Source organism: Mandrillus leucophaeus, unplaced genomic scaffold, assembly GCF_000951045.1.
Source record: "Mandrillus leucophaeus isolate KB7577 unplaced genomic scaffold, Mleu.le_1.0 Scaffold50, whole genome shotgun sequence".
Lineage (NCBI taxonomy): Eukaryota > Metazoa > Chordata > Mammalia > Primates > Cercopithecidae > Mandrillus > Mandrillus leucophaeus.
In genome coordinates this window covers 9,172,405-9,189,219 of record NW_012105365.1, presented here as the reverse complement: position 1 = coordinate 9,189,219, position 16,815 = coordinate 9,172,405, and the positions used below count along the sequence as shown (strand labels likewise).

Genomic DNA, 16,815 nt, shown 5'->3' with positions numbered 1-16,815 from the left:
GTACTTCTGCTGAGCCCATGTACTAGAAGTTTCATTGTAAACTAGATGCAGAGGCTAATTCTATATAAATAAATAAAGTCTTTGTTCACTTAATACTTTTTAAAATTCAAAGCTTGCATTATTGATAGTGTTATGTCTCCTAGACATTCCTTAGGGTAGAATAAGTAACACTTAAAGCTACTGTTGCAAATCTGAGATTTCAATTCTCATTATTGAGACTTGAATATGAGAATATTATAGATTGCATTATCTGTGTTTCCACCTGGTGAAATGAAGTTTCTGAAACAAAAGTAACTTGCAAAATGCAAACTTGTACTTTATATTTTATGGAACTTTGCTTTCAAAAGAGATTTATGAAATAATGAAAGACAGAAATGGCAAAATATTTACTCTTATCTGCATTAACAGGACTTTATTTGTATGGAATTTTGTATGTATTGTCATAAGAAAATTTTTGACTTAAATTACAACCAAAATAGAGTTAATATAGATGAAGATTTCATATTACCTATTTTAGAATGTTTAAGAAGTGTGTTTCCAAAAGATGAAACAGAATTTAGGACTAAAGAGGTATACATTTTGTGAAGAAAGGTTCCTTAGAAAACTCTTGTGACCTTAATGTGTCCTAGTATTTCCAGCTGTAAAATTGTTAGGATTCTGGATTTTAAAAATAAAACAGGTATTTTAAAAACTAAAGCTAAAATTTTAGCCTTTAGCTTTTTTTCTCTTTAGGAAAGAATAAGGTTAAGCAGGCCTTAGGTTAACATAAAATATTCCCTAAACAATAGCGAAATCCTGTTAAATCCAGGAATATTATGTGAATTCTGCAGAGTAAAACAAAAATACTGTTTACTAAATTATAAAAACATTAGGGCAAGTATAATAAGTCAATTCAGATAATTCATACTAATGTTAACTTTGTAAACCATTGAAAACCTTATTCATATTTGTAATAAGTGCTTACATTTTTCTTTTTCCGTCTCTTGCCTGCTGTTCACTTCTCTCCTGTCTCTATCTCTTTTGTCTGTCTCTCAGTCTGCCTCTCACTCTTTCCTTTCTCTGTTACTTTGCCCTCCCCACATCTTTTTCTCCTACTTTCTTTCCTTCTTCTTCCTTTCTTTTCCTTTCCTAATCTGCATTTAAAAATCTTTATTTTTTACTAAAAATAAAATCGTGTGTATTGAAAATTTTGTAACTATTAGGTGTAACTACACTTTGCTTTGGTACTGCAGATAATTCAGTAAAATTGGATGTTACTTCATTTTATTTCAATCTGTTCTAATCTCAGATACTAGTTAATAATAATTCCAAAACATTATTCTTTCCATTTGGTCAAAAATAAACTAAGAAAACACAATTTTGTCTTTTAGTATTCTTTCCAATTTTCAGACTGGGGAGATGTTGATGTAATCTCATAGTGAATCTATCACACAGTTTAGAAGAGTCATCATCAGGCTTCCTTATTTTTTCAACAGTTTTATCAAATAGCCACTATTGCCTTTTATTTTATAGTAGAAGGAATGTTGCACATCTTAATTTTCTTGAATATTGCTTTCACAGCATCTCATATCATCTCCTATAGTTTCAGAGACTGTCTACGCTGTCTGCAAGCAGCTTCATAAATCCACTTAATAAATCAGAAACACGCAACTGCCATAATTATGATCAGCATGATCAAAAGTCTATATGTCTTCCATGTATGAATTAAATGTATGAGCTAGATGAATTTCAGTTTTTTAGTAACCACAGAGGGTGAATGTTGAGAGAGTCCTATAGCAGATGGGGTTATGGGTAGGTGTTGCTACTGCCAACTAAGAGTAGGCACAAAGCCAAGGGGCAGAACTGATGTCAAGTGGTGCTATATTCCTCTCCCCAAGGGGATGGTCTCTGTTATCACTGTCTTTTGGTGATTCCTCATTGATAGGATTACTGCCTATGGGCCTCCCAGAAAGAGGGCTGTCCTTCCCTACCTACAAATATTTCAAAAAGAGTTATTTTCATGAATCAAGCCTGTATATATAAAGAGTATGTTAACAAAAAGGTAATGAATTGAGCCCTTTACTTCATACACAGAAGACAGATAGCCTTTATGCCCTTTTTCTTAACTTACTGTGTATTCATACAGACATTCACCCATTCCCTCACTTAAATACCACACATTCTAGATGCAGGAGACAGAGTGCCCTGCTGGGTTCCTAGCACTGTACACATATATAACATGGTAGTTGGGATAGAGAGCTGCTGGCTCTCAAGAAGCTCACAGCCCAAGACCTAATACATGGGGTACTATTGGAGCACAAAGGAAGAACACTTACCCCAGATTTCTGGGGAAGTAGGGGTGGTAGTGTCAGGGGAGTCTTCTTGCATGATGGGGCATGGACACGGACACCTGGGTGATGATTAGGGTTTGCCAAGGGATAAGTGGAGGAAAAGTGTCCAAGGAGAGAAAACAGAACATTCGAATTCCTAGAATCAAGAGAAAGAGTGGCTCTTTCATGGGAACTTAATGTACCTCAATCAAGCAGTTGCAGAGGAATTGCAGATGATGCGAGCATAAGTGCAGAAAGCGAAGGGATTTTACAATAGTCAAGAAGTGTTGACCTTTACAACTACCCTGTGAAAGGTATTAGTCTTATTTATAGAGTAAGTGACTAAAGTAAAACTAAAAAATAAGAGATTAGGCTATCTGTGCAATTCACAAAGCAGAGCTGAATTTCTCCTGAAGAAGGCAGAGGTTAAGCATAGATAGATACATAGATAGATAGATACACACACACATACACACATATATAAGAATATATATATATATATTTGAAATGAAGCAAATATGGATTTTTAGATTTGGTTTATTTTATAATTAATATGATTGTGTGTCTAATAAAAATTTTCAGAAATATTCTTCTATCCCTCTAATGCTTGTTTTATGCAAATGAGTTTTAAAAGGAGATAAATTAGTGTTTGCATTAGTATTATTGGTTTTATTACTTTTGCCTCCAAAGCATTTTATGAATATGAGTTCTTGTTATGCATATGTTTTCAAATAAAAGCATCTGAGTTTATTAGTACCAAGAACTCAATATTAGCTTTTTATGATTAGAGATGCAAAGAAGTTAATAACATGAGAATGCCATTTTGTGATTCTCCAAGTCAAAATATAGTTATGATGAGTTAAAGAGGGAGACAGTATTTGAAGATAAATAATAATGCAAAAATCATGAATTTTGAATTTTATATAATACAACTCTTGAACTTCACGTAATTAAAATGTATGTTATAGTAGAATCTATTTAGAAAAAAATGATGAAGAAAAACAAATTATTTTCACAAAACTCAGCACATTTGTTACTTATTTGGGAAAGGGAGTGGTTATGATCTGGAAGGGACATACAGGGGTTTTGGGGATAGGCAATGTTCTTTTTTTTGGCCTGTGTGGCAGTTTTATGGCTGTTCACTTTTAACTAGCTTATAACTTTGCATAGTTGCAGTTTCAGTAGTACATACATAGTTTTTTGTTTGTTTGTTTGTATGTTAGATGTGAAAATGTAAAAAATTATACAAATGTAAAAAATTACTTTTAGCAAGAATATACACATAATTATACTCACCTAACAAGAATCCTTATGTTTCTACTTGAGAAGACATAGCAAGAAATTTATTAAATGATTCTCAAAAATACCTTCTCTGCTTAATTTTGACATTATATTTGTCTATAATTATATATTATTTAAACTATTATTACTATGTACTCAGTAGACCAAAACCATAAATCTGTATGTTAGTAACATAAAATTGAAACAAGAATGTCCTTAAAGATATGAATATTTCATTTACATATTTTTGGGCTGGACACTTTAATATATATCCTTTAAATTACTTTAAATATATCCTCAAAGAATATTAGTTTGATAAATTAGGTGGAAAAGACTATTCTCAGTGCCCATGGAAACAGTAGTGTTGATAATAAATATTCCTGTTTGTTATTTACTAAACAAGCTGCCCTTTTTATGCAGTTGATCTTACTATGATTTTGTTAAAGTATCTGTGTTTTCTTTGACTTGTTCTAGGTTTGTGGAAAACACTAAACTTCAGAGAAGCAAATGAGATGGGTAAGATATAACAAATATTCCATTTTAGAGAGATTCATATAATAAACACATTTAAGGAAGTTATTTTTAACTGACAAATTTGTAGATAAAAGGAGGTAAATTTAAGATTTTAAATGTGCAGAATAATTTTATTAATTTTCTTACTTTCTAGCCAGATCTAGTTGATGAGATTTCAAACACAACCACAAATACATTTTTAATAGCAAGACAAGCTAATGAAAGCATAGTTCAATACAGGCTGATATGTTTACATGAAGTAAAAAAAATGGAATTATATTGACATTTTAATGGAGGTAAACATAAGCCTAAACAAAATATGTATTAAAGATATCAAAAACTAAAGACAGAAATTTATAGTAGAGAGGAATTCTAAGAATTCTAGAAAATATGATAGCATATACAAAAACAGAACAAAATTCTAAGAAAAAATTCTGTTTAATAGGTAGAAATTTGTCTATGAAAACTTAAATTGCTTAGAAAGAAATCAAATCTAAGAGTATAGACAATGTATTTTAGACAGTACTTATAAATGTCAAAGCCTTGTTTTCTTTTATACCTCAAAATGACAAACACTGAATTAAATTATAGTAAGTCTATATGGATCTTCTTAGTTGTTCAAAGTACGGTTGTTTTCTATATCAACGAATTACTAAACAGGATGATTTAGGAGTTAATGTAAATAAGTCAACTATTTATTTTGGATATTTTAATAATCATAATGAGTATACAACCTGCAAATATCTGATCTGGTAAGGCAATTGATTTAAGGCCACTTGGCTTACGTGAAGGTTCTCCTTCAATTCACTCAACTCTTAATCTCGTAGATGTATTTCAAAATTCAATTCAAACATCACCTCATTTGCTCAAAAGTGAGTAAGATCATGAATTTTGGTGTCATATTTAATTGTGAAATTTACCTCTAAGTTTCAATTTCTTCATCTATAAGAATACACTGATTAGTAATATCTACTTTATGTGAGTTGTTCTGTATATAAAATTCAAAAATACATAAAAAAAACAGCTAATATTTCCATGCAATAGATCCACTAAAATATCAGCTTCCTTTCTCCCCCAGGTTAAGCCTTCTTTCTATCCCAGCTCACTTGGTTTGGCCATCCTCTCACTTGTTCTTAGCATCTGAACAAGCATTGAAAATTACCCAAATCCATTTCACCCAGTCACTTGTAAGCCCTCAGAGCTCCATATATTCTTGTTGTATAGCTGTGCTGGATATGTTATTCAAACTTAATAATGTCTGTTGGAGGAATCAATCACTTAAATTGGTAGAAGTATCACAGTCCAATTTCAATCAGTCATAGCTGATGAAGCAAGCTGTGTTACTCCTCTATGTTATTGGAAAAAAAAATTGTGAAATGAATGGACAAATATCTCATTCCTTTTAGGACAACTAAGACCATTCTAACATAGAAGTGAGTCTTTTTTGATAAATCTAAAAGAAATTGCTAAATATAGCACTTACTTGTTCTTGATGCTGGCTGAGTGGTCTAGAGTGGACTAATCTTTCTGGCAGTTTTCGGTCCAGACCATGTCCATTTTCCAGACGAGACTCCCTGGGTTTATCAAACCAATCTGTTTCCTCACGACGCAGATGATAGGCTTTGGACACCAAGGAAACATCATACATTGCAACGGCAAGTAATATAGATGACTGAGGGCAGCAGATGTTCTGTAGTACTAGCATGCACTAGGCTTGTTAACCATACATGCATTTCAAACACATTTCCCATTAGGACTAGAAAAATTATTTTTGTTATTATATCAAAAATCAAATTATGTCAAAAATTTTAAACCATAGAATAGCCTAGAAAAAATGACGCACACAGATGTTCACAATCTCAGAGCAAAACAAAACAAAATCAAATTTCAAATCAAGAGAAAAAAGAAATTTAGATCGTGATAAAATAAATAAATGAACAAGTGATCATTCTTCAAAAGGGTCATTCTACTTAACCTCAGCCCATCAGTTCCCACATCCACACATTCTCTCCCATACTCTACCCACAACCCACTAGTAAAAAAAAAAAAAAAAATTAAGATGGGTTGGTGGGTGCAGCAAACCACCATGGCACATGTATACCTATGTAACAAACCTGCACGTTCTGCACATGTATCCCAGAACGTAAAGTATAATAAAAAATGAAAGCAAAAAAGGATTCCTTGTGTATGGAAGTTTCTGTCACTTTCCCATCATTACATCAATCCAGTGCCAATAGGTTGTTGCTGGCTTTAACATTATTTTTTGAAAATATGACATTTCTATGACATTCACAACGAACAAAAACATTTGTTTCTAAGAGAATTCTGGTGTTACTATTAGGAATATGTGCGCCATGATTACTTAGTAGCCTAATATTAAAAATATCTCTTTTATAATTGTTAAATAAAAATAAAATGATTATTTTTTGAAGAGAAGCACTGATTTAGAAGATAGATTGAAGAGTTGGTTGCATGCTTTTTATACTTACACTGTGACAAAATTTCACAGCATACCTTTTTGAAAATGCAACTATATTTAAGGTACACAATTATTATTTTAAATTAAATTTCATTCATTAGTATTTCATAGGTCTTTTCAAGATATTCTATAATGACTGAACATCTTATTTTCCCTGATATACAGAATTTGCCTTTTAATAAATTGTTTTATTCTTTGTAAAAGAATCTCTAATTAACAGTCTCTGGAAATACTTTGTTGCTTCCTAAACAGTAGAAGGAACAACGCTTCTCAAGTGCTTATCCTTTGTTGATGATGCTTAGATTAGTTGATGATGTTGTCAACCTCTACTTTCCTAAACTCCAGCTTCTAGAAGGTCATACAATATACTCTTATTTTTCTATCTGCATTCCTGACTATCATCTTTTCCAAAACCTCCTCCCAATCTTTTCCCCTAGGCCATTTCCATCATTTCATTGCTGCTGGGACTGGCAAACCCACAGCATATGTACTACTAGTCACCTCTATACCTCCTGTGGTCAACACTGCTACTTAACCACAGCATTTCCCTCCCATAATACAAAATGAGCAATGATGTGTCGTGGGTTCATCAGTCTTAGATTTCAGAAAATACATTAATACTTATCTGTTTTGTGACTGCATACGTACTTGACTGATCTCACCTATTCTAAGCTGCTTAAAGGCAAGGCTCATATTGTCCTTTTTTTTCCCCCTTCCCTCAATACTAAAATCAATGCCCTGCCTAAGGCATAATATCGAATAAATATTGGCATGAATGAAGCACAGAATTAGTCATCAACTAGAAAAAGTAGTTAACATCCTAATTATGATAAACACATTTAAAAATAAATGTTAATTTGTCCTTTGAACCTCATTGATGCAGATATTTTTCACAATCTACTCAATAATTATGGTTTTCCAAAGTCTTAATTTGAAACCAAGTGACTGAACTTACCAAGAAATTTAGTGTAATAGACATTTGACAAGTAAATACAAAACAAATTCATTATTTAATCATTCATCTCTTAAAATTTATTAGATTATTCTCAATGACATTGACACTACTTTTGTCTTACTTCTTATAGGATTTTATAGATTTCTCATGAAAATAGAAAAATAATTTATACTTATTTTAATAAATTAATATCCTTTATAATGTAGTACATGATTTCATTTGAATGTATAACTTTCTTAATTGCATTTGAAATACAATTCTTTAAAATGTGTGTTTTGTTTGGCTGTGTCTATAGAAATAAAGTAGAAGTTCAACCTGACCCAAATTCTGTCAATTTATTGCCAATAATTCTGATTATGTATTTTGATTTTCTGTTATTTTTTATAATAACACTATGTGTAACTGAATAAGGATGACTATCATCCGTTGCACAGGAGTTTATAATCAACCAACAGCAAGTAGATGAAATCAATCTGCTTTTGTATTGAATTTTGTTTTCATTGTTTAGAACCAGTTGTATATAAATGTTAATTGTTTATAACTGTCTCACCTTTCATGGTAAAATCTAAGTGAAAAAGTAAATTTTATAACAAAAAAATTCTGAATTAGTTCAAATCATTTGAAGGAGATTAACAATATCTTTTTTTAAAACTTGGCATTATTTTCTTGAATTCTTAAAAGTAATATACGAATAAGTTATTTCTGGATCTAGTACTGTCCACAGGCTACAGTTACATAAATAGTTTAATTCTTCTCATATTGGTCAAATATATATACTTTTAAAAAGACTGTATATATTGGAGGACATGAGATGAATTACATTTTTTTTTTTCTTTTTGAGATGAAGTCTCACTCTGTCGCCAGGCTGGAGTGCGGTGGCGCGATCTCAACTCACTGCAACCTCCACCTTCTGGGTTCAAACGATTCTCCTGCCTCAGGCTCCCAAGTAGCTGGGACTACAGGTGTGTGCCACCATGCCCAGCTATTGTTTGTATTTTTAGTAGAGACGGGGTTTCACCATGTTGGCCAGGATGGCTCGATCTTTTGACCTCATGATCCACTCGCCTGAGCCTCCCAAAGTGCTAGGATTACAGGCATGAGCCACCATGTCCGGCCTGTTTCTACTTTGCCTCAAGCTAAAAATATTAATAAATATTAAGCAACATAAACTGTCTATATAGATTTTTCCTCAAGAAAGATATTTCAACATCAACTAGTCTTTTAGAGTATATTAATGACTGTCTTATATCCTATAACTTACAGAGTTTAATTGAATTTGGAAAAGCACACAACAAATAGTTTGAAAGCAATTAAATTTGTTTTGTTCACAGGATACTAAATAACCTGTAGAATGTTATACTGTTCAAAGTTATCTTAGTACATTCAAATATAGATATAGCATATATTTGCTAAAAATCTGTTAAAAATTCCTAATACTTCATGAGTTAATAAATGTTGGGAATTATTGATTGGAAAAAAAAGTAGTTTCTATTTTTTTTTAAATACTGAAGGAATTCAAGATTTCAAACGAAAAGTAGACCATTACTCATTAGAAGAAAAATAGTATGTTTATGTGATATATAAACAAAGAAAATACATAACATTTTACTACATACATCATTTAGAAGTAACCACTACAATTCACACACTTACCATTACATATATAAGTCATATATAATTGTTATAGTTTTCCTGCCCAAATTTACATCAACATAATCTTTATGAATGATTTCCTTGTCTGCTTAATTTAAAAATATTTTTTAGTTTAATTTCATTTAAATTTTAATCGCTTTACTTATTTGGCATCATCTTTACACACTTCATAATTTTATATGCTGCATGGTATCTCATCCTCTATTTTATCAAAACAATGTTTTTCACACAGTCTTTGATGATTATGACCTATACATCATTCAAACATATAAAAGGGAAATAGAATATTCTGTTATTTTTATATGGCTGTACACATAAGAAAATGCCATATATCAGGATATATAGAAACATCTAAATATCTGGCAGCACGTGGACAGAATATATATGATGATAAATCAATTTGTCAAACTCTCTTTAGACATATGCTCATCATGTACACACCATCTTAAGGCATTTCGTTATGCCATAGACCCTCTAGGGGTTTTGTTTGATTATGTTATTTTATAGACATGACTATTGAACAATCTCTTTACTCTTCTGCAATTGTCATTTTTTATGTATAAAATGTTTATAAAATGTGGATTGTAAAAAGTAAGGAAATATTAAAGACTGTTTCCACATAATATCACAATTCCTGCTATGTACATTTATTCAAATAATCATCTAAATAAAGAACCCACAAATTGAGTATTTTATTCAATTAACTAATTGTCAATAAAAATGGTCAATCCAATAGCCTGTAGAGATGAAAACAAATCAGAAAATGACTAATCTATTTGAACTTCACAAACAAAAGCAGTTTGTCCTCCTTCAGATACAGCGATTACTTTAGTTCAGTTAAAAATCTATTAAAATTCAGGTTTGAATTTCTAAAATCCTATTCATCTAGACAAAGAAGTAGGAAAAAATTCCTTTTCACAAGAATGTGTATTTTCCCGTGAGTCCTCAAGAAAGATGTTAGGTTTGAAAAGGGAGATGTTCATGTTAGCTTAGTTCTTTGGAGTCTCTAAAGGAAGGAAATAATAACGCTTTTATTTGATCAAACATATATTATTTCCAGAACTCCATCTACATCTACATTCAAATGTAAATGAAAGAAGATGAAAAAAAAAAGGACCAAGAGTCAAGAGTCATGAATCCTCTTGGTATAGGCTAGCCTCTTCACACCTTTGTATCATTTCTCCCTCTTCTTCAATCCCAGACTTGGACTACATAATTTTCAAAAATGTTTATGGTTGTGTATCTTTAAAAACAGAGCTACTTAAAATGAGTTTTTAGTTAAGCATTTACTGTATTAAAGCACTTGTTTAACATGGAATTCTAGCAAGTCAATTTAGGGCGAAAACATGGGATGATACAAACAAAACAAAACAAAACAAAACAAAACCCAAGAAACCAAAGGAAAAGGCTAAATGGGCAAACCAGGAAAGTTTTAACTCTAACTAAAATCACAAAAGAAGTTTACAAGGTTTCAATTCTAAAGAATACTTCATACATACTAATACAATTATTTATTTTCATGTCTTATTTAGTACTAAACTTCCTAGCATATAATGCAAAATTACAAATTTGTAAATAATAGTATTCATAATGAGAAAGATAAAACAGAAATCTTTTATTTAAGAAAAATAACAAAATTCTACATTATACTAACATCAAGAACTTATACAAAAGTTCTCAAAAATAGAACATCTTCTGAACTAATGAACACTGATCTCATAAAGATGCCATAAATGATTTTCTATTACAAAGTCTATCAGAATAGTATTTCATGGCTCTAAACTTTAATAATTCCAGAAACTGAAAGAAACTGATCAGTAACTTTTAAAATGTATTTTAAAAAATGAAAGAAACATACAATGAAAAACTTTTCAACTATGGATTTATAGGATGACCATATTTTATTGACAGAATTATTTGATAATGGTTTTAGAAAAGCAGACACCAAACAAATCAAGCAAACAATCAAGAAACAGAACAATAAATAAACTAAAACTAAATAAAGAAAAGCATGCTATAGAATCTATACACAAGATAAAATTTCCATTTACAAGAAATAAAATCGAAGTAAACATGCAAAAGACACACCAAGAAAAGTAGGATACATCTCTGGAGAAGGGAAATCAAACATGCAGAAAAATAAGAGTTTGAGTTTTGAGAGTAACAGGGTAGTTTGAGGCCCAATTTACCTTCACTGTCTGACATGGCATGTTGGAAGTCATCCATGATGAAGGCTATGTCACGGTCATAGCCTCGAGTCCGTGATTCTTCCCTCATGTGTTGCTGAACTTCAGGCAATGAGTGGCTTGATCCAAACTGATCCCTGGTGTCTGCAGATATTGGTGGCAGGGGTCCAGCTGCAGCCCTAGCCATTCCCATTGGCTGGCCAACAGGACTGAGTGGGCTTTCTTCTTCAGAATTCTGGGCCACAATTGGTATTCTTCCTCTACTTTGACTAATTGGCAAACTGGTCGGCTTAGTTCTGGCAGAGGATGATGCGTGACTAAATGAAACATCTAGAGCTTCAGCCTCTTGAGCTTTCAGTCTTAGGGAAGAGCTAGAAGAATCCCTTTTAATTGATAAATCAAGCCCATAGACAGAGGAAGGTCTGGAGGAGGGTCTGGACCTGCTGCCACTACTGTATGGCTTATCTGCTTCATCCTGCAAAGCTGAGCGTATGGTATTTCCTAATGTGCCTAGTCCTGTGCCAAGAGAGGATCCCATAAATTTCTGTTGGTCTGTAATATTTTTTCTGAGGCCAAAAGTGATGTCATCTTGAAGAAGCCTTGCCCTAGAGGAAATGCCACCAATAGATGAAGTGCTAGAAGTCATATAGCTTGAATAGTCAGGTTCAAGGTCTCTACTTTCTTGAATAGGTGAAAATTTTGACATTTTAGGGTCAATTAGTGATTTCTTATGCTTTGACTGCTTTTGATAAAGTATGGCTGCTGGCAGTTGTTTTGCTGCTTGCTTTTCAAGTGTGAGTCTACTGATGCTATACTTCTCAGATTTTGGAAAATGTCTATAGCTAGTATCAGCATGGTAATAGTGAGAAAGACCAGCGAGGTGATCTAAGCTCTCTGTCCCTCTACGAAATTCCTGTTTAATCTGATGTTTCAGAAGCTTTAACTCATAAGGATCCTCCATTGGGTCTTCCTCCGCCTTCACATAACTATGCAATCTAGAGGAAGACTGTAAAGGTGCTAGGAAATCTGTCACTTCTTGAGACCGGCGTGTCTCAGTGGTTCGAAGGAGACGGTCTGTTTTTGACAGATCCTTTTCATGAAGGCTAAATGCAGTGCTTAACGCCGCTGTTCCTTTGGTGATCTCTCCAATGTCGTCAATTAGGACATAATTTCGTGGAGTATGGTGATCAATATCTGCATAGAAAGAATCTGCGGATATGCTTGATATTGGACTGCTTGCCATGCTACTTCTTTCCTCCAAACCTATTCTCAAGTCTAAACTATTGTACTTACTACCAAGATGGGAAACAGCGTATGTGTTATCAGTAGAAACAGGTGCTATCATAAGGGGTTGGTTGCGAATCACTTCATAGTTTGAGGTTATCTTGGGCTCCAAATATAATGTAGTTTGCCGTGGCTTCTGTTGTATCACCATCATCTGTGAAGGTAACTGATAAGAAGGCTGTGGGGTTGGCGTAGGTTGAGCTTGAGGTGTGAAGGACATTGTTGCCACAGCTTGGAATGTTGGCTGAGTCTGATAAGGTGAAACTTGCTGATGATACAAAGTTTGTTGCTGAAAATGAGATTGTTGGGTGTATGAGGTGGGTGCTTGGGTAGGAAGAGCAGGGGAAGAGTATTGGTATTGTGTGTAAGGACTTGTCGGAGGAACTAGTTGAGATTCTGTTTGGGTTTGTGGTGGTATAAACTGGCTGAATTCAGTTTGGGGAGCAGTTCTTGGTCGCTCAATGCCATGCTGACTTTCTATTCGGGCTGGTCTTGTGCTACTTACTTCACTGTCAGACATGTAGTCACGATCCTCAGCTACTCCCTGGAGGTAAGCTCGTTCTCTCTTTTCTCTCTCCTTTAATAATGCCTCTTTCCTCCTGTTAATTCCCATTTCCAGGTATCGTAGCTTGGCATCAATCTCCTTTTCTTCTTCATCAAGCTCTGCTTGTTTCTTTCTAAGCTTTGCAGATTCCCTTTCCACAAGATCAAGCTCTCTGTCTATGTCCTGGAGAATCTTGGCTCGTGCCATTGTGTTGGTTCTGCAGATCCTTCTCCTGGAAACTGTGCCCATTGTGCTGAATGTGGACTGAGTTCCTGTGGAAATCTCCTCAGGAGGTGGATTTGGCAGAGTTCTTTTAACTTTTTTCTGGGCTCCAGAGGGTGTCATGGTTTGAGAACCTTTAGTCTATAATCAAGTAAACAAAATATAGTACTTTATTATAAAGAAAAATAAAATAAAAACCAAATCAACTTCCATGAATTATATTTAATAAAAATGATTTCCCATATGATTTTGCTATCACAGCATGATAAAATAAAATATATACATATAATTTCAAGTACTGGTCACCAATACAATTAACTGAAAAATAATATTTTAAATAAATTGGTTAATTGTAACTCCTATAACATTAGCAGTTACAAAAACTCATTTTTCATCTAAATTAATATACATAAGATTATTTACTGAATCTATTTCCCAAGTGTTTTGTTAACCATCTAAAATTTAAATTACATTTGTTGAAGATGTTCATTTACCATGTGACATTGATATTACGCCTATCTTCTCATTCCTACTTTTGACCCCTGGAGTGGTTGTCATTCCTATTTTTTAAATTACATCTTCAAATTATCTATTACTTTTTTTTTTTTTTTTGAGACAGAGTCTCGCTTAGTCGCCCAGGCTGGAGTGCAGTGGCGCGATCTCGACTCACTGCAAGCTCCGCCTCCCGGGTTCACGCCATTCTCCTGCCTCAGCCTCCCGAGTAGCTGGGACTACAGGCGCCCGCCGCCTCGCCCGGCTAATTTTTTGCATTTTTAGTAGAGACGGGGTTTCACCGTGTTAGCCAGGATGGTCTCGATCTCCTGACCTCGTGATCCGCCCGCCTCGGCCTCCCAAAGTGCTGGGATTACAGGCGTGAGCCACCGCGCCCGGCCTACTTTTTTTTTTTCTAAAAAAGGTATAGTCTGGACTAATTTTCTATTTAATATTTCAAGATTTTCATGACTATTTGGATCTTATGTTTTCTTTGACTTTATTATCCTGCAGTATAGTTTCTTTTTAATACTCTAGTAACTTCCATGTGAAGCAAAAATAACTGACCAATAAAAATCCACTGGAACCTTTTAAAAAATCAGATAAAAGTATAAAGTTGGTGAGTTTTCAGATATTTTTCATTTTATTTGGTTAATTTGTCATAAACTTGCTTTCTAAGAATTGAAGGTCTTGAGAATCATACAATTTTAGAGTATCAAAAGACATGAGAGATTGCTTTGAGCACTTATAGTTAAAATAAACTGATGTACTCAAAGTTACCTAAGTGTTCAATGGCACATTTACGACTAGATCTCAGGTCTTTTGCTATCCAGTTGCATATTCTTTAAAAGATGATTTCTTTTCTTTTCTTTCTATTGTAATCCAAATACATTAATTCTCCAATTTTTCCCCAGTCACCAAATATTGAGGGCAGAAAACAGAAAAAGTAAGAGTCTATAAATGTTGTACCTGAAAATTGTACCTTATTAATTAGATCACATTTTTCCAAGACTCTGTACTTTCATTGCCTTTTAATTATTTTCAAATTCATTTCCTTGATAGTTTTTGTCTGTTTTCTGTTATCATATTTCTGCTCCCGTCATGTAACCCCACTATTTGTTCCCTTAATAGACATCATAATATGAAACAAAATCTTAAATGTTTATTGAAGTTTATGTGTTTCTAAAATTTAAAATATTTGGATGGAAATGAATAAAGGTTATGAATCTTTGAAATAAGGTAAAGTGACTTTGGTGCAGTAGTTTGTTTTTCCTCATAGACCAATCCCAAGGTATATGGGGTATTGAAGTTCCCAAGGCAGCTGTTTGACATGTCATTTATTTCTTCCTACTCATCCTCAATTCTTTTCATTTTATAAAACACTCACAATTAAGTCACAGAATTGTTATAAAGATCAAGTGAGACAACTATGTAAAATACTTATTTCACATTACAGGTACCCATTAATATCAGTTCCTTTAAAAGTCTCTGTATTTCTATAGAAAACTATGGTTTCTTCATTAACCCACATTCTAGATCTCTACATTTTTTTTTCACTTGTAAAAAAGTGCACATGTAACATGTTGAATATCAATGGGCCATAATTAAATGGTAATAAAATAAAAATTAAGATCCTACAATAATTTTCTTGATATTTTTCCAAAATATTAACATGGATATGTCATGTTTTTTAAAAAGTTGTTCCACAACAACATCTTCAGTCCTCTGATTATAATGTTGTTCAACTGGAGGCTAAAAACTACATACTATTTGTTTTTTCTTACTATGTATGTGGTAGATCTGGTATATGCACAAGAATTTGAAAATTTAAAATGTTTACCTATTCTACATGATTATGATTATGAAATGGTTTGACAAAAGGGTATTTAATTGTGTTACTCAAGATTGTGATGCCTAACAAAGATGCAATAAAAAGAGAATATGAAACGAAAAATATGACCAATCTTTTATTCTAATGTTTGGTGACTATCAGAAGTTTTAAATATAACCACTGATAACATTTTCATAGTCCAAAGAACTTAATAATGGTTGAAAATTCAAGTCCCAAAGAAGCCCAGAGTAGAAGCTATATTTGAACTTGGAAGTCACTTCTTTTCAAAATGCACATTACAAATAATTATATATTGTACGCATCTGTAAGGTAGGCTTGCACCTCTTGCGCTTAGGCGAGAAAAAAGAGAGCAAATACCGACCAATCACTATACTTGTCATATGCTCTTATGTGTTGATGGGTGCAGCAAACCAACATGGCATGTGTATACCTAAATAACAAACCTGCACATTCTGCACATGTATCCCAGAACTTAAAGTATAATTTAAAAAAAAGAGAGAAAAAATTATAGGTCATATCAGGAAAGTTCTACTGGGAATGAAAATGGAGGATTACTTGACTATTGCAAAGGCTATAACCCAAAAGCCTACAGGAGCCAGAAGGTAATGGAGTGAATGTGTTGACTTGAGAATTTAAGTTCCATCTGTCAAGGCTGGCTCCAGAATATTGTTGCCATGAAGAAATAGAGACCCAGTGTGATGAGATCTGTTTCATTCAAGAGAAGTAGGAAATCCATATTTTTAAATTTTGGTCTCTATTTTAAATGGTTTTAAAACATAGTTCAGACCAAAGAAACCAAGGCTTTTAGCTGCACTGACAGTTTGAAATAAATCTTTGTTCTAAAGAAGAGATTTATTTCTTTAGAAATAAAGAAATAAATGGATGCCCACTGAGAAACCATTAGAGGATCAAACAGCATTAATGGCTAGTTGAGAGAAAGCAATAGATTTTATTTATTTATTTATTATTTATTTATTTATTATTATTATACTTTAAGTTGTAGGGTACATGTGCATAACGTGCAGGTTTGTTACATATGTATACT

General features: G+C 33.0%; 1 protein-coding gene across 1 annotated transcript in view; it reads right to left on the bottom strand.

Moving 5' to 3' along the window:
- Nucleotides 1-16,815, bottom strand: part of LOC105550981 (protein piccolo) — a gene marked incomplete at its 3' end in the record, with an annotated part of 283,932 nt that overhangs the window by 20,728 nt on the left and 246,389 nt on the right. The window contains exons 9-10 of the mRNA XM_011996071.1: nucleotides 11,380-13,567; nucleotides 5,587-5,723 (exon numbers count right to left, since the gene is read on the bottom strand). Of these exons, the coding sequence (XP_011851461.1) occupies nucleotides 5,587-5,723; nucleotides 11,380-13,567 (2,325 nt within the window). The remainder of the gene's footprint in view (nucleotides 1-5,586; nucleotides 5,724-11,379; nucleotides 13,568-16,815) is intronic.